We start from the raw sequence: 20,593 nt of genomic DNA, 5'->3' as shown, positions 1-20,593 counted from the left end.
AAAATACATGAAGCCATGGCAAAGCCCTGCTGCTCGTGGCTCCCCCATCCAGGGAAGCCATTCCAGGTGGGTGGGACTGGCAGCATGGATTTTTGCAAGGAAAGCCACCTCCTTTTGAGGAGAAACAGTGCAGTGGTGGCTGTTGTGGCTTACAAAGTCTGTGCTGACTTCTTTATTTTTAAAATTAGAATCTTCCTCCGTGTTTTAACTATCTGCCAGTGTTAAATTTCTCTGCTTAAAAAAATATATATCCCATCTGTGCCTTTCCAGAGTGAAATGAAGCGAGAGCCCCCAGTCCCTCCTTCTCTTGCACACACACATGCAGAGCAAACTCTGTCAAATAGTGGCTTGGTATTTCCCATGATGTTTTTTCCAACACAGAAAGGGAAAAATACATCAGCAGAATCAGCCCCAGCTGAGTTGCTCAGCAACAATTCCAAAAAGCGAAGATCCTTGGAGCTGGAAGACAAGGTGGATAAAAATGACCCACCAGGAAAAAAGACAAAAATTTAAAAAATATAGAATTATATACTCTATATCTCTTTCTGGGTGCTTATACCTCAGTTGTTTAAGCCCCAACCGCACACGCTGCCTCTGCTGTTTCCTCTTGCCAGCCTTAGAAAAGGGGTTGGATTACACCTCCCTCTTCCCTCCCCTTTCCCACCCCAAAACCTGCATGCTGCAACAGTGCCTTTCAGACCAGGAACGCGGCTGTGGGTGAGCGAGTGTCTTCCTCCAGTTAAGAACAAAGACATTATTTTTTTTATTTACAAAAAAAGGAGAAAAAAGTTTCCACACAAAAGCACTACAATGATAACTCCCTTTGGTAAAAAGTGTAATAAATGTCTCCATCGGTCTGTCTGTCGGTACTAATTCTCAAGCCACCTGGTACTATGGTACACAAGAAGCTAGTACAGTTATGCTAGCACATCAAGCATAATTCCTTTAATTAAAAAAAAAAACAAACCAAAACCAAACCAAAAAGGAAAAAAAAAAACCCAAAAATTGACAATTTGTACATTTATTTACAAAAAAGGAAGGGAACATGTTAAAATCGTGTTGTTCTCTGCTGTGTGTGTGTACGTACATGTGTGTGAAAAGCTGGTGCATGGCACTAGGAGAGACTAGTAAACAAGCAGGTACAAAAACAAAACAAAACAAAAAAAAAAACAAAACAAAAAAACCCAAATAAAAATAAAACAGTTCCACTGGCACTAGAAAGGACAGACCGATCTGCACAGGGTGAGTCCAGCCTGGGAGGGAGGGGAGGGAGCGAGAGGAACCCAGGGTCTGCTGCCCCATGGCCCCAACGCCGGAGCCCACAAGGAGAGGAGAATCCGGTGGCCACAGGCACCTGGGGATTTTGGGGACACATCCAAGCGGTCAGGTGGTGGTGGTGGAGAGCGTCCCATCCCCTCCCTTGCCGCTCAGGGGAGTCAAAGCCTCAACGCTGCTGGTGTGTACGAGCTCGTGGTGTTTCTCTGGGATGGCTCAGTTCAGAGAAGGGTCCTTGCTGCCCGAAAAGGGCTGGCAGCCCACAGCCCCGGGCGGAGATCCGTGTCCCCACGGGGAATCCCACCGGGACGGGTTGTACCAGCCACGCACTAGTCAAGTGGCCATGTCACGGAGATACACGGTGAGGGGAGAAAGGATCTCCCTCCTTCCCTGGATGCGCGCACACACACACATCTCCCGGGCTCTGCCCTCGCCCCGGGGGACTCTTTTAGGGTGTCTTGAATATCGTGCCGTATTTGACGCGGTACTTGTTGATGCTGACAAAGTGCAGGGTCTCTGTGTCACAGGTGGTGGTGCAGGGCACCAAGCCCTCCAAGCCTTCACCCATGAGCCACTTGTTTGTCTCGGCTGCCATTTCACGGGGCACGTGCTCCTTGGTCCATTTGTCCACCCAGGCCTGGAACCGCTGGTGCAGCCGCTTGCTCACCCTCTCGTGGGACTGCAGAAACAGGGGGAGGTGTTAGGAAAGAAAGGCAGCTTTGGGCCCCAAACTGCAGCATAACACAAAGCTCGGCTACTGGTTGGTACAGGCAAGGGGATCAAACACAGAGGAAATTTGTAATGCAGACACGGGACAGAGGGAAAGCTCTGAGAAGGTCCCCCAGGTCTCTCCTCCAAGAAAATTCGTAGCCAAATGAGCTCAGAAAGACAAAAAAGCTCATGTTCTTTGTTTAATACAGCTGTTCATGGGCTGGGGACACGGAACATATCCAGTGGGAGCCTGAAAGTTGCATGCCCAGCTCAGAGCGAGTCCCTTCTGCCCAAAAGATGCTGCTGCCTCCTCTGCTAGCACCCAGGACCAGGCAAGTCCTGCTCTTCCAGCCCTCAGGGTCTGCCTCCAGCCCCCAGAGAGGGGCACAGGCCCAGGAAAGAGCAAGTTCAACATGCTGAGGGCACAACTGCCACAGAAAATTAACACCCAGGTCAGGGTCTAACAGGCTCAAGAAGCTCTGACTTAACAGAAACATCAGCAGAGGAAGAACTGTGCACTTTTCTGGGGGAGAGCATCTGCCTAAGGAATGTAAAATCCAGGACAGATGGTATAAAGCCATGGCTACAGTCATAATTGAAAACAGCCAATATAATTAAACCTCCAGATTAAACCTTACAGATTTTAGTATTTGTTTGTTTTTCTCCCAGAGACTGACTGCTCTGGGGTGTTAACTGCTAAATCCAATAGATTTGTTTCCAAAACCCAATGTAGCTTCTACAGCTCCCTCAGTGTATTCCAGTAACTAAGGGCTAAGCTACACACTACATATTTAACACTTCAAGAATTTATGTTCAGATTCCCTGTGAAGAGCACTGGCACACAGTATCCTGCTTATCAGCTTACATTTCCTTGAGGTTTGTGCCAGTTGAATGAGATAGAGAGAATTCAATCAAAATCCTCAGTATCAGCATTTCAGAGTCACTATGCTGCAGTAAAATGCTCTCATCTGATGTGGATACAAAGTTTAAGAGAATTACTTTACAACTAATGAAGTAAAGCCACTTTATCTCATCAGCAAGAAACATAGTAAGTAGAGGTTTTATAAATCTGAATACGTGATGAAAGCGAATGGAAATATTCCCGTAAGATGAGAAAAGGGGAGTGTCAAAGCATCCAGATGACCAGCTCAGTTTCCTCCAGTGCAATCCTCCTAAATTTCATCCATTTGGAGTCACAAACTCTTCTCCTCTTGGATAAACCTTCCCTAACAGCTGGAGAAGCAACACCTCCTTCCTTCCCCTAAATCCCAGGAAAGAGCAGCAGCCCACCCCGTTCCCTGGCTGGCTCCTACCTGCTGAGCTCGCAGCAGCGCAGTCCTCCTGTACATGTAATCCTCCGACTTGATCACGTACACCATCTTATAGGAGTTCAGCTTGAATTTACACTCCAGCTTGTCCAGGCTCTCCACGTTCTCCATGGACTTCTTACTGTTTCCCTCCTTCCCTTCCTTCTCCTGCTGCTCCCGACCACGCTGACATTTGCGGATCCGCCTCAGATTCCTGCAAGCCAGAGAAGCCCTCTTGGAACCCCTGGCACTGCAAAGCTGGGTGTAGGTGGTGGATCTCGAGACCAGGATGGACAGGGCTTGGAACAACCTGGTCTAGAGGGAGGTGTTTCTGCACAAGGGGTGCAGGGGGTGGGATGAGATGAGCTTTAAGGGCCTTTCCCAGCACAGCCTGGCCACTCACCTGGGCAAGAAGACTGGTTTCTGGGCCAGGTGCTCACGGAGCTCAGGGGAGGTAGAGTCAGAGTTGACGTACCGCTCCACGTAGTCGGACCAACGCTGAAAGCAAGCACAGAGCACCCATCAGCCACTCCCTCCCACCAAATAATGTGACAGTGTTGAGGAGAAGGCTGAGCAGGAAGTCACGCAGAAGAACATAGCATCCCTTCTGTAGGCTCTGTGCATCTTTATGCCCAAAAAGGCAGGTGCAATGTTTCTTTATGTGGTTTGTGAGTATTTTCTAATACAAAATAAACCAAGAAGGATTTGCCTTCTCACATCACTGGAAGCTTTATGGCACATCCTTGATGCTTCCTTGTCTTGTGCTAACAGACCACACCACCAGCCAACTGGACACTCTGGTCCAGAGCAACCTTGAACATCACAGTCAGCTCTCTGGACAAGCTGCCATTACCTCTGCTTCCACAGGGTCATCTGAGTTTTCCTCTTCGGTGTCCAGCAGCTCAATGGTTAACTGAACTTGACCTCTGCTCTGAATGAACATCAGCTATACAGAAAAAGCAGAAAGAACTTCAGTAAGAGGAGGTTTGAAATAAACACCTTCACTTCTCACTGGGGCAAAGGGACAATGAAGCAAGTTGGCAGACTTAAAGGAAACCTTCTTGAGCCCCCAAAGTAAGTTTGAGGGCATGGGAAGAGATATTATACACTCAGGCTTCTATTCAAAGTACTTCTCTGGCTCAGAAAGAGCCTGACCACTTCCTGCCTCTTCAAAAAAGGAAGTATGGATTTGATTAGCACAGGTTTATTAGAAATGTATGCAGGCAGCAGTGATTTAATGCCCAGTCAGTAGTGGCAGATCTCCCAACAATCAACAAAATTGAGACACCAGAGAAACGAGAGAGTTTCAGCTAACAAATTAAAAAGTAGTGGCAGCCAAGCAGTCCGTATGATACAGCCCAAAGCTGCTGTAAAGCACAGGGGATATTCATTGCTGTTCCAGGAAACATACTCCTCACTGAAACCTCATTTCTGAGGGGTCCTTACAGAAGCATTAACCTATGGTTCCAAAGGCTGGCAGCACACGCACTGCTTTTGGCTGGGATAGAGTTAATTTTCTTCATTTTTGGGTGCCTAAACAAGGCTCTTTTTTAAAGGACTGGTGCGTCTCCCTTCTTAAAAGGCATCCCCCTCAGCTCTTGCTGGTTGTACGCTACAGGTCAGAGCCTGGCTTTACCTTGAAGCAGTTCTCCTCGGACATGAGCTGCTCGGCTTTGCGCTGGTACGCGGCCTCCAGGAGCGTGCGGGAGGACTGGGAGGCGAGCAGGCCTCCGGTGGCTCCGTTGCTGTTCTCTGACAGGTACAGGTCTGTCACCTGCACACAGATCTCATCGCTCACGATGTGCTGGAGCTGCAAACAGGAGCAACGGGGCAGTCAGGGAGGCTGCTACACCCCCATTAGAATAGAATAAAATAAAGCTGTAACAGTGGGAGTGACCACAAGCAAAAAAGCCCTCAGCTTCTTCCACTTGCAGATGATCTCTGCTGCTATGTGAAAAACCCACAGTATCTTCAGAAAAATTAGCAGGTGGCAAAGCACTGGCTACTCAGAGAAAAACTCCACACAGAGAACATTCTGAGCAGCAGCAGGGGAGGAAGGGCCAGAGCTCCGTGACACAGCGTGTGCTCTCCTCACCAAGGGGCTGCTGCTGTGACTGAGGAGAGGGGTGGGAGGTTTAAGATCAAATCTGTATTTTGTGCGAGTTTAAAAATCAAAAGTCTCCCAACTGTCTTCTGAATTCAGTTAATCTCTGGACTGAAGGGCTTCTGAAGAGCAGCTCTACCCTTCTGAAAGAGGAAAGCCCTTTCAAGTTATTTCACTTCCAGCCCCTTGTGTCTGTTTTTGTTCTTTATGCTACAAAAAGGCACAAGAATTTTTCCTTTGCTCACACGTTCTTCCTACCAACCCAATAGAAGGACTGGAGTTCAACAGCCAAAATGAGCTACTCCAGCAGCCAGATAAAAAGGACAAAAGCTTTTTCTAAAAAGCGTGTACTCCTACAGCACTGATGGAAAGGAACTGTTTTTTTTTTTTTTTTTTTTTTTTTTTTTTTTGTTTTTTTGTTTTTTTTTTTTTTTTTTTTTTTTGTTATTAAAAAGTTAAAGCAAGATTATCTCTGGACATGCTTTGAATACTTATATCCTAAAGCATCTGGAAAACAAAGACGGCTCCGTAGAGGATATTCTCAATAATTCAAGCAGATCAGAAATCACTTTCTATCATTTCTCTACTATGAGGGCTAGAGAGCTGGATGAAGAAAAGCCCTGAATTTACCTGCTTACCCCTGAAATTCCCCATGCAGGCACACAACGTGGCCTCCAGTGCCAGCCTGGGCTCTCCCTGCAGCAAACCCCCTGCCTGCTTCCTGTGCCCTGCCCCACCCAGAGCCCAGGCCTTGCTGGCAGGCACCTGTCGGACGATGCTCTGGATCAGCTTGTCCATGGTGAAGGCGATGTAGGCGTGGATGGTGAACATCTCACGCAGGGAGTCCTCGTACTGCGACGAGTCCATGTTCCCATCCAGGAGGTTGCGCACCATGTCCAGGAAGGCCGGGTAGTAATCCTCAACATCAATGTCCACTGCAACAGGAGAGAAGGGGAGAGATTGCCACACCACCCCCAGGAAGGGGGCCTGTGAGCTTTGGTCCTCAGGTGACCAGCTTAAGCTGAAGAGTTGCTTAAACTTGTCTTTTATGGACATAAATAAGTCCTTTTAAGGCCAGTGATTTTGTAATCTCTTGCTTTCTAGCTCTAGCCTCCACCACGAGCTTTTTACTTCTGAAAACTTCTACTTAGGGAACTGGAGGATGCGCAAGTGTACAACGAAAGCTCTTATGAAATAACTGCTGTGAATTATCCTTCTGCTATTCCAAGTCCCATATTCTCCACATCTTCCCATCTCCCCAGGGATAATAAAAGAGAGCCCATCTTAAACGGTCACTGCTGTCACCAAACACCCCATCACCACCCTACAAACTGAAGCACCTTTTTCCCCCCCAGCCTCCCAGCAGAAGTCACTCACTGGGCTCCTTCAGTCGCAGCTGGATGGCAGGGCTGTCACTCTTGTCTCGCTTTATGCCCAGCACTTCCCTCTCCCACTCCCGTTCCCGCGTCTCCTCCTCGATCTGCCGCTCGGCCTGGGTGCAGATCCGCAGCAGCCGCAGGCACAGGATCTGGTGCAGCCTCATGAAGATGTACCAGTTGCTGTTCACGTAGAAGAGGTTGTAGACCTCATCCATGCCCCGCAGCTTCTGGGCTGTCGTGTTGTTGAACATCAGCTTGGTTTTGGGAGGACTACCCCCAACACCGTTGTGCTTTTTTGCAGCTCCGGTAGCTTCGTCCACGTCCATTTCCTCCTCTTCTTCCTCTTCCACATCTGAGAGCTCACCTCGCTGAGCAAACAGCAGGTCTGGAATGAAGTGATACATGATCTGCTTGATTTTGTACTTGTCCTCTTTCTGGATTCCCGTCTGCCGCTTCACGTGGTGGATAATGAGAGAGGCAGCGTCTTCCAGGATCTGCTTGTCTTCATAGGCTAGTGAGAGGTGAGGGCCTGTGGGGACTCCAGCATTGTCTTCTGAAGCCTGTTCTTGCCTCTACAAAGGAGAAACAGCATAAAAATCAGCCTAAACAATTCCTATCCACCACCTGAGAGAGAGCCTGTGAGAAAGCTCTGCCTGTGGAACAGATTTTCTCCCTCATCAAGCTGTGAGGAACAGGAGCTGAAACTGCACTAGCAAAGTACATAAGCTTGAGGGAAGGAAACTGTTGGTGAACATCTCACCTCATCATAGATGCTTTCAATCTCATTGAGGAGGCTCTTTGACCTTAGGACCTTGGTGTCATTCTGCTTGAAGTTGATGCCCTGGTGGTCCAAGGATTTCAGGTAATACTTCTCATTCTGCTCTCGCCAGACTTTATTAAATCCTCTCTGGGCTTCTCGCCACTCTTCCTCTTTCATTTTTAACCTTGGATCAAGAAAAACAAAGGTTTTCTTTGAGCTAAGAGGTGAGCACACATGAAAAAACCTCTGCCCATGGTTCTTGATGAGTGTTGGCAGAAGCTGAACTCCCAATGAAATGGGCATGGATCAAAGATATCCCACAGAAAGGAGATTTCCAGAAGGTGCCCCCTGGACACACTCTTCTGGAGAAACCACCCTGGGCTCCTTTCATATTTAGGTAAAACCACACAGGAACAAAGCAGTCCATGCAGGAGAGGGAATAAAGGGACAGAGAAGGCAAAAAAGCTGGCCCTGGTTTCTCAGAAATGTCGACCTGTGGAACAGGGTCAGCTTAGTTTGGACAATGAACAAAGCATGGACACCTGAGTATCCTGGGATTGTGCTCCTGAACCCTGAGTCAGCATTCCAAGCAAAGCACCCCTGATTCAGTCCAAGAATGGTAGGGAAACTGGGACCTTGCAGATATCCTGGGAAGGCTGCTACACCCAGCTCCAGAACTCCAAAACACAGGACCAGGAGTCCCACAGAGATAAAACAGCACATGCTGCTTACACATCTCCTCGACCTTCCCCAAGGAGTTGCAGCATCCACTCCCTTTTAACTGAAGAAGGGGAGGCTGACTACAGAAACAGGACTGGGAACCTGAGGACAGCAGAGACACCATGATCTGAGCACACAGGATTTGGAAAGGGATCACATTTAGCCCTGGGACAACATTTCCCTTATCTTACACACAGTGCTGACACCAGGAAAGAAAAAAGTTTAAAAGGAGACAACAAAAGCTCTGTATCCTTCCAGCTGAGCTGTAAGGATTTTGTTTCAGGAGGGCAATCGCCTCTAGGTGATTATTATGGAATACACCAACTGTCCAGAATATAAATGAACTTCTTAGTTGCACAGAACAATAGAATCATGGAACGGTTTGGTTCAGAAGGGACCTTACAGATCATCTTGTTCCACCCCCTACCATGAGCAGGGGCATTTCCACTGGACCATGTTGCTCCAAGCCCTGCCCAACCTGGCCTCGAACACTTCCAGGGGTGGTGCAGCCACCCTTTGGGGCAGATTTCCAGCCTTGTGGAGGGTACACTTGTCTATAAATTTGGATGGCACACAGAGCATTACCCTTTGGAAGGGAGCCTGGGGCAGGGTGCTGGGGCAATCAGTACCTTTTCAGCACAATGGGAACAGCCACAGATGGGTTCTTGCGAAGCCCATCAATGATGTCAGCTGCTTTGTCAGCATATATCCTCTGGAGAGCCTTGCGGTGGATCACCTCCGAGGTGCCCCCCAGGGTGTTGTCCAGCCGGAATTTGGCCTGCTCCTCTGCAGACAAGCGTGACAGCTTCTTCTGGATTGCCTCGAGAACGCGGATGGTTGCCAGGTTGGTCTCCAAGACAACATCCAGCTGGAGAGAACAGTGCATTAGCAGTGGCGTTTGAATAGACAAAACATGATCCTTCACAGAGGCAAACATTCAAGTGACACGAAACAAGAAGCTGCGCCTGTTTAACAAGGTGTACTCGAGCACTTTGGTGTTCAGTTGCTCTAAAATAATCCAATTATATTGCATCTGCTACCTAAATAATACCGTGTAAAAATTTAAAGGCTACCAGAATGATATTGTTCAGAAATTACATCTTACAGCTGGGAATAGAACACAACTGACAGTTACTCCACAAAAGGACGTGCCAAATCTGTGCAGATTCAGGTAATTGCCCAGCTAACTTCCATTTCCAGTCAAAATGTCAGTCATTTAAAATCCTGAACATATTACTTCGCAGGTGATTACAGGGGAATGCATGTTCTCATGCACTACATAGGCAGGAAGAACAGAAAAGATGCAACAATTCCATTCTGGCCATTCAACAATTTCATGTGCAGCAGGGTGAATGAAGGGCTTCTCACAAAAGGTGAGGGGCAAGGGTGGCAGCTTGGTGGTTATATAGCCACTGCTTCTTGCCTGAAGAGAAAACAAGCTTTTATGCCAAAAACCAGGTGGCAGACACAACAAAAGATGCAGAATTGAAGATACCGTTCCATCAAGCTCACTAACTGTTCACAGAACAGAGGAACCAAGGAAAAGCAGTTTACCTCAAAACGCTCGTCCTCACACCTGTAGATGTGCTCCTCATATTGTGTCTTCTTGGAGCTCACAAATGTGGAATCTTCAGACCAGGATGGGAAGGAGACCCAGGTATCATTCAAAACCTTTAAGGGAGGCAGAGGGAGAACAAGAGTCATGGTCAGTGTTCAAGGAGATCACACCTGGCCAGCTTCAAGACCTGTCTTCTGATGGGACAACATAATTAATTCCCAATTGGAAAAAGTGTGTGCCCCTTCCAAAGCCCAGCATTCACAGGGCAACCCCAAACAGCCAGAACCCAAACAACCAGGCAGTGTGAAAAACTCACAGCCTGGAGCTGTGAGGAAAAAACTTGTGAGAGAAGAGGAAAATAAAGGTGAATGGAGCTTTTCTGCTACTTAGGATTAGTCAGCTGCAACCAGGTTCTCCTTGTGCAATTCATCACCAACACTATGTGGTCACCATAGCACACCTGACTGTTAGACAGGACACAGTTGCTGCCTCCAAATAAGGCTAACTGGAAGTATAAAACCATACCCCAAGCACCACCTCTCCTAGTGACAAAACAGCTCAGCACCTGCAGCCTTCAATACTGGAGCAGAACATTATAAAAACAACAAGCAAACAACAACCTCAAAGAGGCAGAAGGCAAGGAAAACAATGATTTTGGCAGGCAGTCTTGAAAGCCAGGTCCAGTTTCCACAAACCCAAAGCCTGAACAACTGAGTCATTAGATTCTCACAGAGAGAAAAGTTTGTAACTGCTGAACACAAGAAGCTTTTGAGAGATGTGTCAAGACATGGATTAAAAATTCAGCATTTCAGGGTGGAAGAAAGAGGCATCTGAGGGAATACATGCGAGAATCTATCGACAGAAAACATGATTTTCTTTTAAAGTTGACCTAGAGACAACTCTGAATGCAGCCTAAATGGGAATTTAGGTAAAAAGGTAGCAATAATCCTGAATTACATACTACCTTGAAAAGGACCTCTGAGATCACATTAAGACCACACAGAAAACCAGTTCTGTCATCTCCTATTTCAGTTTGCAATCTTAATGTTCCTTTTACAAGTTGTAGTATGTAACACATCATAAATAAAATGTAGGAGCATTAGGTATGCCAGTAATTAACCATCAGGGCTATCCAGCAGGTTTTTCTCCAGCTGCCCCCAATGTTCTACACAAACCTTTCATAAAGGCTGCTGGAGAAGGGCTGATGCCAACCATCAAAGCCACGTGGGTACCACAACTCCCAGCCAGCTTCCAGCATCACCCAGTTCCTAGACTGATGCCTCACCCTGTGCAAGAGCTTCTGGATATGATGCAGGTGTTTACGGGAGCGCCACCAGGAATTCCTTAGGCGTGCTCCCCTCAGGCTGCCACATGCACCGCAGCGATCCCGAGCCAGGACGGTGTGCCCACGCATGTCTGAGTGCAGGAGCAGCACAGATCACTGTGGATCAGTGCTGAGCAGGCAGCTGCTCCATGCTCACCACCACCAGACGTGCCCTGACATCCCCAGGAACTTTTCCAAGACAGGCATACAAACTGAACTGTCCATCCTGCTCCAATGCTTTAAAAGGCTGGGAAGAGCCTTCCTCTGTGACAGAGCTGCTGCCTTACCTCTTTGCACAGCGGAGTCCGCCCCGTGCACTTGGGCTGCTGGTAGCTCTTGGGCAAGGCTCGGTAGCTGGAGCCCAGCCTCTTGCAGGAGGCATAGTCAATCTCCATGGCAATCCCCTCAGTAGCCCGTTCCTTGGGATACGTCTCCATGTGAACAGACTCCTTATATCCCAGGAAGTTTTTAAACCAAGTGAACAGTTCTGGGAATTTCCTAAAATAAAAGGAATGAGGTGAATAAACGAGCTAAGCGGAACGCAAAGTGCGCTGAGCTGCGATGCCCGAGGCCAGAACCGATTGCTACGGACAACCCTCCAAACTGTGACTCTGGTGAGAAGACCCTCTCTGCTCAACCCCACTTCCACACAGCCTGACCAAATGGGAAGCAAGCACCTGTTGTTCATCAGGTGGGGGACTGCTCTCTTGGTGCAACTAAGGTGCTTGGGGATTAGTGATGAGCAAGGAGCAGCTATCAAAGCCTTGGCTACAGAAACAGCATTCATGACGTAGTCACACCTGGGTCTGCCCAAACCACCCTGGTAGTGAACTCAGGCCAGACTGCTCATTGTTTGAAACTTAAACCAGACCTTTCATTTCCAGAGGCAGCAAGGTGAAACCAAAAGGCAGTTCTGTAATTACACAGCAAAAGGTTTCAGTGCCAAGCAATTGCTTCAACCAGACTTCACAGAGCAGCATAAATCACAGAGAAACCTTTGCCTGCAAGGCCCAAGTTCACCTGTTTGCAAAGTTTCCTGAAAAATTTGTCTAAAATACAGCATTTGTTCAAGTCCTCTTATCCCATGCAAAGCTCCAGCAATAGGATGAACTGAACCTGTTACTAATTGAATCACTAGTCGTTCATTGCTTTTTCATTATATGGCAAAAGATAATGTCCAACTCCAGAATAAAAAACCCCTGTATTATAGCTTTCCCTATAGTTAGGAGCACAGCCAGTAGAGGGGAAAAGTACAGAATTTTCTTGTCAAATATTGCACTTTTCTACCTAAAGTCAGGCATCCTGCTGATGCCTGACTAATTCCAGTGGACCTACAAAGGGAGTGGAAGCTCCTTAGGGCAGTTTTTCTGCACAGTAGCTACCATAATGGGGTCCTGAACCCAATTTATGTTGCTACTGCCTTCTCCCTTGGAACCAGCAGTTCAGTGCCCAGGCAAAAGGAACACTAATCCTGCAGGCCAAGGTCGATGAGAGGATATCTGCTGGTTTTAAGCAACTCATAGAACTGTTCTGTACACTACTGACAATCAGAGAAGTTGTAAATTGCTATTTAAATACGGAGTTTCTTAGCATTTTTGTCTTTGGGACATAATTCAGCTGCTTTTTGGAAACCTGAGTGAGTTTATATTAGCACTCTGCTTTTTTGGGGAGATATTTTTCCTATGTAATTAGGCAGTCAATCTTTTCTCAAATGATTCCAGAGCAAGAAACTGCAATAACAGGCTGCTAATAATTTTGTTTGCCCTACTGGAAAGGGAAGACACACAGCAAGCAACATCTGTACTGCTCCTGCACACTGCCTGTCAGGACACAGCTGGGATTCTCTCTGGGATAAGGACTAGGAAAGGGCAGTGCAGAAAACCATGAAGGTGAGTGTTTCTTTCCTGACTTCACAACAAAAACAGAGCAGGAAAGGGCCTGCACTTACCCCAGGAATGGAGAAACCAGCTGCACGAGCTCGGCCCGGGAGATCACCTCCTGGTTGAAAATAACCAGGCAGCGCAGGAAGTTCTCGTATGCTTCCGTGCTACGCAGAGCTTTACGCACCTGAGGGAGAGGAGGTGAGGGGAAAAGAGGAGCTGTCAGGGTGATGCTAAGCAGGGGGAGGTCCAGGAGACCTGGACTTGACACTGTGTTTCCCACTGAGGCACACAAATCTGTAAGTGAGTTGAACAGAGGGAACTTGCTCTGTACACAGGGCCAGACAAACTGGTACTGATGGGAGCCACCCCATGCTGGGATCCCCTGCAATGTCAGCGCTGAGCCATTATTTTAAGAAAGGAGTTGCAAGTGAAGAACGAATTCCTTCAAAGCTCCTGTAACAGCTGGATTACAAAACACTGGAATCATGGACAACATCAGCACCATAAAGCCACCCAAGCTGCTTTTCAACTCCAGAGGGTATTTCAAGGAGGGAGTGGGAGGTATGAGACCCATGCCCTGGGTAACTCCTCTCCAGCCTCTGCCTGCTTCCAGCTTGGATTCTCACAGACAACCCTCCTTCTGTAACCCAGACCTTCAGAGAATAAGGAAGGCAAACTATTCATCCCGATACCATTACCCTTCCCACAAGAACAGCTGGATCTACACATCAGACTGAGCTCTATCATTGTTAAGTTATTCATCATTATGGTTATAAGTCCACAGCGGGGATTTCTAGGTTTACTCATGTTAACACCTACACATCCTCCAAGCAATAAATTGGTTCCCAGTTACCATTAGCTGGTTCCCATCACGCTGCAGAATTCACCATATCAGCAGGGAGCAACCAAGACTGTCATCAGTGTGTGAATATTGCTTAAAAGGATGGTTTTAAGTTCGTTCCATACTCCTCTCTGAGCTATAAGGCACTGAATGGACATCTCAGAGAAGACACCAAGGTACCACTTGGAAACATTCCATATCTCTTTCACTTGATCTGTGTGCTAAACCAGCAACAGGTAACAACTGTGCAATTAATTACATTAATCTCTGAGGTGAAATTTAAAAAAAACCCAGGCCAATGTAAATATGAACCAGGTTCTTTGTAAACTGAGCTCCCCCACTGCAGCCAGCTGGCCGTAGATGGCTACAAGCTGTGCTGACACAGCAAGACACGCCACGCACATCATCAGCTGCACGGGGATTTTATAAAGGGGAAAACAATTTGGAGTGTGGGTTACAGGAAAAAATTCCCATTCCCTCAGATAAATTGCAGCAGCAGCAGGTGGAAAGCTGGAGAAGGTGCTTTGGGGAAAAGACGTGTCTAAGAAGTATCACCAATATTTTTAAAATTCAATGGATCTGATTTAGCGGTCCCAGGGTACATCTGAGGTCAAGCAAGGAAATGTTATCAGGGTGGTATAAACCTCGCAGACTTCACTGTGATAGAAATCCAGATGTGTACACAGGAAGGACATACATCAAGGACATGCAATATCTGCATCCTGCCTCTCACCTTCTCAAAGAAGAGAGATTCTGTCCCCACACCATGTTTGCTGGCTTCAGCCAAAGACTGGTCTTTCAAGCCAAGCAGCTTTGGTTTCTTCTGTTATCAAGAAAAGAAAGGTAATTAAAAATAAAAGGGGTGTTCAGCAAGTTGAGACAATTTGATTATCTATCAGGCATGAGCGCCAGCTCCCTGACCCTACCATGTGCTTCCCATTGAAGGAAAGGTGGCTTTTTCCAAGGAAATGTCTATTAAAACATGTGCTACAAGTTAATTTACTGAATGTTAATAAGTAGCATGCCATTCCAAATATTTGTAATACACTGTTGCACCCTTTCCTGCAACTAGCTGATTGTCTCCATCACACCAAGGCATATCTTACTCTGATAACTAGTTTGGAAAACTGCCAGAAGAAATGATTTTCCTACCACTCATCCAGTTCTGCAAGTCTTACACCTCCCCAGAATGACATTTTTTCTCACTCTTACATTCTACTGTAAGGTGCTTTCTTTTCCCCTCCCTCAGAAAAGCTGAAAGTTGCCGCCAAAATGTGCTTTATTTTGGTGCCCTCCATTTAAAGAGGAGGAGAAAGGGCAGAAGGGGACTTAAATGGTACAGTTATGCCTGCTAATGCTTTTCATGACAAAGGAAGATATACCGGCTTCAAAAACAGCAGGCAAATTTATCCTTCATGCACAAACACCAAGCCACCTGGCAACAATTTCTGTTGCACTACAAAGCCTCAGTGCTCTCACAAATCATGTGTCAAAAAGGGCAAACTCTGCTGAGAGAATAATCATTTATCATTGTATTAAAAGCTTTATCACAGGAAAGATGAGCAAACATGATTCTACTGCATCTGCTCCAAGTTCCACTACAACAAAGCTTTCAGGCACACCTCAGCTTCTTTTCCTATATGCCTTACGAACATTTGCTACAAATACTGGACAAATTTATTCTATGGCCATTACTGAGACTTTTGTCTCCACACCCCACAACTCCCCCTCATTAAACACTGCTAAGAAAACAACATCTTTCTGATAAAGTGATGAAAACTGTGTTTCCCCAAGCCACTAAAGGAACTATGTCCCACCCTCGGGAACAGATACCAGCACTGATTTGCAAAAAATCAGAAGCAAAGACTTGTGCTTGGAAACAAGGACTTCTGGAAGGTTTAAAGACAAACATTATTTTCCATGCTCTCAAGCTTCAGCCCGTGCCACAGATATCACAAGGACTTGGAAAACACATCCTGCTCTGCCCCAGCCTCCTGGGACAAACGAGGAGCAGCGCAGGTTCTTACCTTCACTGGAGGGGTTGCTCCAGTGCCCGAGTGCCTTCGGATCTGGCAGCCATTCTGGTTGGGTCTCTGCTGCTTGTTGTTGAGCTGTGGCTTCTTCACTGTGCCTCCGTGGTCATTCCTGACTGATTCCACTTTCTCTGCAGTTGTCTTACTTAACAGCTTGTTCAGAGAAAAACCCAGAAAACCATTAGGGCTAGGTTCCACACAGAATGTCACACAATGGTCTGGGTTGGAAGGCACCTTTAAGATCCTTCAGTTCCAATGCCATGCCATTGTCAGGGATGACTTTCACTATTACAAGTTGCTCAGAGCTCCATCTGACCTGCCCTTGAAAACCTCCAGAGATGGGGCAGCCACAGCTTCTCAGGGTAGCCTGTGGTAGTCTCACCACCCTCACAGGGAAGAATTTTTTTCTAATATCTAATCTAAACCTACTCTCTCTCAGTTTTAAACCACTCTCCCTTGTCCTGTCATTCCATGGCCTTGAAACCATTCCTCTTTGTCCTGTCATTCTATGGCCTTGTAAAGAGTCTCTCTCTCTCTCCAGGTACTGGAAGGCCATAATTAGGTGACCCCTGAGCCTTCTCTTTTCCAGGCAGAACAACCCTAATTCTCTCAGGCTTTCCTCACAGGAGATGTGCTTCATCCCTCTGATCATCTTGGTGACGACCTCTGGACTTGCTCTGCCAGTCCTTCCTGTGCTGGGGACCCCAAAGCTGAATGCAGCAGTCCTAGGGGGTCTGCTGCTCCTCCTACCTCTAGATGACCAGTGGATTTTACTGCAGTTACAACACTGACTTCAAACAACCCCCTTAAGCAAAGGAATTGCATTTGAAATATAAAAGTTATTTAAGAGACAAGTTATAGCCAGAGAACCCAGCCTAATCCCCTTGACCCCCTTCCTACACCCCAAGAAAGCAACAAAAGCAAAAGCACATTTTTCTGAACACTGCCCAAGGTATTTCATCCTTTCTCCAAGGGTACTCACCACAGAGCTGTTGGCATCAGGCAGGAATTGCCCAAATTCTGAGAGCAGATCCTCCTGGTTCTTGAAGAGACGAGCCACCTGGGCATAGACCTCCTGCTCTGTCAGAGCTGGCGTGTAGTTCCCTCCTGCTTCCTTGGCATTACGCTGCTCTTTCTGCCAGAGGAAAGAGAAGTGTCAGAAGAAAGGGTGCACAAACTATTCAGGTGACAAAGAAAAAATAAACTGACTTTCTGTGATAGAAATAATGAAACAGGAAAGTCTCAGCTCCTTACGTAAAGCATCATACTATATTAATAGTATGACTCCCATATATTCTAAATATCTATACTTCTATATAGCATGAATACATCCTAAATGTCCAACAGGCCCTGGAACAGCAGGACACTGACCAAAGAAGTGATTTCTTTGCTTTTAACATAGAGCCTACAACCACATTGCCTCATCCTGACACATACTCACAGAAAAATGCCAAATCCAGTTTTTAAACAAGCATTTCAGACACTTCCAAACAAAGATGATGGATTGACATCTATTACTTCATACTGCTACGTAATCTTTTTAAACTGCCAGACTTCTGCTTAGTTCAAGCAGAATTCAGGACCAGGCTGGATGGGGCTTGGAGCAAGCTGACGTAGTGAAAGGAACCCCAGCCTATGGCAAAGGGTTGGACTAGATGATCTTTAAGGCCCTTCCAATCCAAACCAGTCTATAATTATCTGCTAGCCACTGCTAGTACAGCAGAAGACCCGAATGCAAGTTTTGGACACCCCTCCAAAACTGAGCAAGAGAAATAACCACACGCAGACACAAATTCACGTTCCCGATGCTCACCTGATACGTGTGGAGAATCTCCAGGAAGGCTTTGTAGATATCTGGCTGTCCCTGGAACCGATTCTTGATCTTGTTGACATAGTTGATGGCGTGATTGAACTCCACGGGCTGATTGTTCTGCAGGGATGGTGTGGTGCCCAGAGAGATTGTCACAGGCGTGTGAGGTTGGACCGGCGGCGAGCGTGGCGACGCATACGGCGGGATCGGCGGCGTTTGCTGGCTGGCAGGAGTATGAGCCTGCAACTGCGATGGCTGGGGAGAACACAAGCCGTGTTAGCAAGCAGCAGACCCCTCCTGCTCGGGATAAAGGCATTTTTAAGCCACTTAAGGACAGATAGATATTTAGTGGGCCAGCAGAGACTCAATGGCATCAGGGAGACAAAATGCCTGGGCAATTCAAGCAGTTGTTGTTAAGATGGTTTTCCCTTGCTAATTGCTTTGGACTGAAACCTGACAAGAGACACCAACTGCCTCAAAAACTTAACAGAGCCAAAATGCATAGGTATGGCTGCCTCCAACACTGCAAGTCACTTTGGCACTAATAAAGAACAGTGGGATGTATAAAGGCAGTGGCAAGGGAAAACCGGCGTTTCTTGAGACAAAAAGCAGGCAGGGAGTAATTATTTTGAATACCCTCAATGGACATCGAATAGCCAGGTGAAAATTCGATTTTGAGGTGGCAATTTTAAATGGAAATGGAAGTATTTATTCCCCTCATGTTTTTACATTTCAAAACTTGTATTACATAGAGTTTTCAGGACTGAGAATGTAAATAACTGTCTTAGGATGGCCATAAATATCCTGTTACAAGGTCCTGCCTTGCTCAGCTACTGCTTTATCTGCCTGGTAGGGACATCTTACCTCACTGTCTAGCCTGTCCCATTTTAAAGTTTCAGCAAAGATTGTTCAACGTTTTGCAGGCTGACGGGGAGAAAACAACTTATCTCATGGTGTTAAAAAGGAGACTGCTACAAATTTACTGGAGCATGTACTTCTTCAGAAAAAAATCCTTGAAATCTGGCACAGGCAAGTTCATTCTGGAATGATCTGCAGTGTCCAGTTTGGCAAATCTTTCGTAAAATCTTTCACATGTTTTTGTTTGCCATTTCTGAGCAGGAAGCTGCATGTCCCAACAATGTTTGTCCAGAGATCAGTTAACTGCCTCATTTTAAATCCTGCTGCTTTTTAACTGCATGTTACCTTTTCCTTTAGCTTTTCCAGGCAATTGCTATCTAACAGTTTAGGGATTAACCCTTGAAACTTTGGAGATTCTCTCCTTAAGCCTCCGAAATATTTTTGCGTTTTGAGGCTAAAATACACAATATTTTATCTGGAGTAATCTCCCTGAATATCTATTATCTCATTCTGTTTCACATAAAATACATCTTTTGGACAGTAGCATCTGGGTTATATCTAAACCACAGTCAGATTTGCTTTGCAAGGTCTCTGTTTTGGGCACACACACCAATACCTACAGGCAACATCAGGGGTCATCTTGCTAAACACTTGCACTTCAGAAATTGCCAATAACTCCTGAACCCTTCCAGCTGACAGCTGAACCAGACCCCTCTACAAAAACCATTCAATCTCAAAACAAGACTTCAAGCAATGCAGAATCCACCAAATAACAAATGGAAGGTTTCCTAAAAGCTTAATTGCCTCAAGCATTGACACAAACACTTTCACACCAAAAAGAGTATCTTTATCACAACTTCTGTTTTATGGGCAATTCTTGGGCCTTTAGGTCTAAGACAATATACAAAAAAGCAGGCAGATAATGCGTGCTCAGTGCTTTAACTGGGAACCTTTTCCCTAGGGTTGCTGGATTACTTCTTGAATAATGTGTGTGCCATTTACCAGATGCTCTGTCTTTCAGTTCCCCACTGCCAGCAAGGAGGCTTTTCCAAACCCTTAATGTTTTGGAAAGCTTGTTTGAATTGCTGTCAAATTAACTACGACTGCATCTTCAAGTTTGAAAATGAGAAACTAATCCAGCAGCAGAAGGGGAACACATGAAGGTTCACAAATACTACGGAAAAGCAGCATGGAAGTTAATTTTTCACTCTCTAGCTCCACACCAGCTTCAGCTGCAGGCAGCATCCCTGTGCTCGCAGTGCAGGTCACCCAAAGGCTCTCTCTCACCTTGCTGATTTTGGCAGGTGTGGGCTGTGGTGCAGGCTGTGCTGGTGTCGGGGTTGACTGCGCCGAAGGCTGTGACGGATGCGGCGGCTGCGGCTGCGGCTGGGGCTGCAACCCGTGGGTGGGGATCTGGTGAACCTGCCCCGGGGTTGTCACGTTCACCATGTCGTTGGTCTGCACCTCAATCTTGTAGCCAGGTGGCAGGAAGGTGTTGAAACCCATGATCAAGTCTGGATGGCCCTTGAAGAGCTGCGACACACGGCTGATCACCCCTGGAGTGTCGATGCTGAGGAAGGAATAAGATCACAATGTCACCATCCTCTGGGACATTTCAGTGGGACAAGGCTCTCCACACAGCAATCTTCCCCTAGATTTTCTTCCCTTATCACCTCTAACCTATGAAACAATGCAAAACTGAGTCCTATAAACACACTGCTGGACTCAAGAGGGACATTAGCATTATTTTATAGCCCAGACAGCGTTTTATATCCACGAGATCCAGTCCCAAGTCTGACCATTATTAATGGGCAGACAACCAGACAGCCAGATGAATCAGTTGTCAAGGCTGAACTTGTGAACTCCCACTCTAAGCAGAGATTTAGTATAAATGAAGGGATGCATTGCATAGTCAGAAAATACAGCACACAACTGCCTTTACATCATTGTCCAGGCGTGTTATTCTGCACACAAAGGACAGAATTCAACTCCTGCCCCATGCTCCCATGTCTACACACACTTTTTCTAAC

The 20,593-nt window shown here is 46.6% G+C and overlaps 1 protein-coding gene across 1 annotated transcript in view; it reads right to left on the bottom strand.

Annotated features, from left to right (window-relative positions):
- Positions 1-744: 744 nt before the first annotated feature.
- The window catches only part of SIN3A (SIN3 transcription regulator family member A), a 29,659-nt gene continuing 9,810 nt past the window's right edge, over positions 745-20,593 (bottom strand). Inside the window, exons 5-21 of the mRNA XM_062501130.1 lie at positions 19,851-20,133; positions 17,709-17,960; positions 16,878-17,030; positions 15,890-16,048; positions 14,596-14,685; positions 13,087-13,205; positions 11,426-11,636; positions 9,811-9,927; positions 8,886-9,124; positions 7,537-7,720; positions 6,775-7,348; positions 6,163-6,332; positions 4,930-5,103; positions 4,147-4,239; positions 3,697-3,791; positions 3,300-3,507; positions 745-1,954 (exon numbers count right to left, since the gene is read on the bottom strand). Coding sequence (XP_062357114.1) covers positions 1,724-1,954; positions 3,300-3,507; positions 3,697-3,791; positions 4,147-4,239; positions 4,930-5,103; positions 6,163-6,332; positions 6,775-7,348; positions 7,537-7,720; positions 8,886-9,124; positions 9,811-9,927; positions 11,426-11,636; positions 13,087-13,205; positions 14,596-14,685; positions 15,890-16,048; positions 16,878-17,030; positions 17,709-17,960; positions 19,851-20,133 — 3,352 coding nt within the window. The 3' untranslated portion in view covers positions 745-1,723. The remainder of the gene's footprint in view (positions 1,955-3,299; positions 3,508-3,696; positions 3,792-4,146; positions 4,240-4,929; positions 5,104-6,162; positions 6,333-6,774; positions 7,349-7,536; positions 7,721-8,885; positions 9,125-9,810; positions 9,928-11,425; positions 11,637-13,086; positions 13,206-14,595; positions 14,686-15,889; positions 16,049-16,877; positions 17,031-17,708; positions 17,961-19,850; positions 20,134-20,593) is intronic.

The sequence above is a fragment of the Cinclus cinclus genome, chromosome 13 (genome assembly GCF_963662255.1).
Source record: "Cinclus cinclus chromosome 13, bCinCin1.1, whole genome shotgun sequence".
Taxonomy (NCBI): Eukaryota; Metazoa; Chordata; class Aves; order Passeriformes; family Cinclidae; genus Cinclus; species Cinclus cinclus.
The sequence above is the reverse complement of the archived record's forward strand: the minus strand, read 5'-3'. Positions and strand labels throughout refer to the sequence as shown.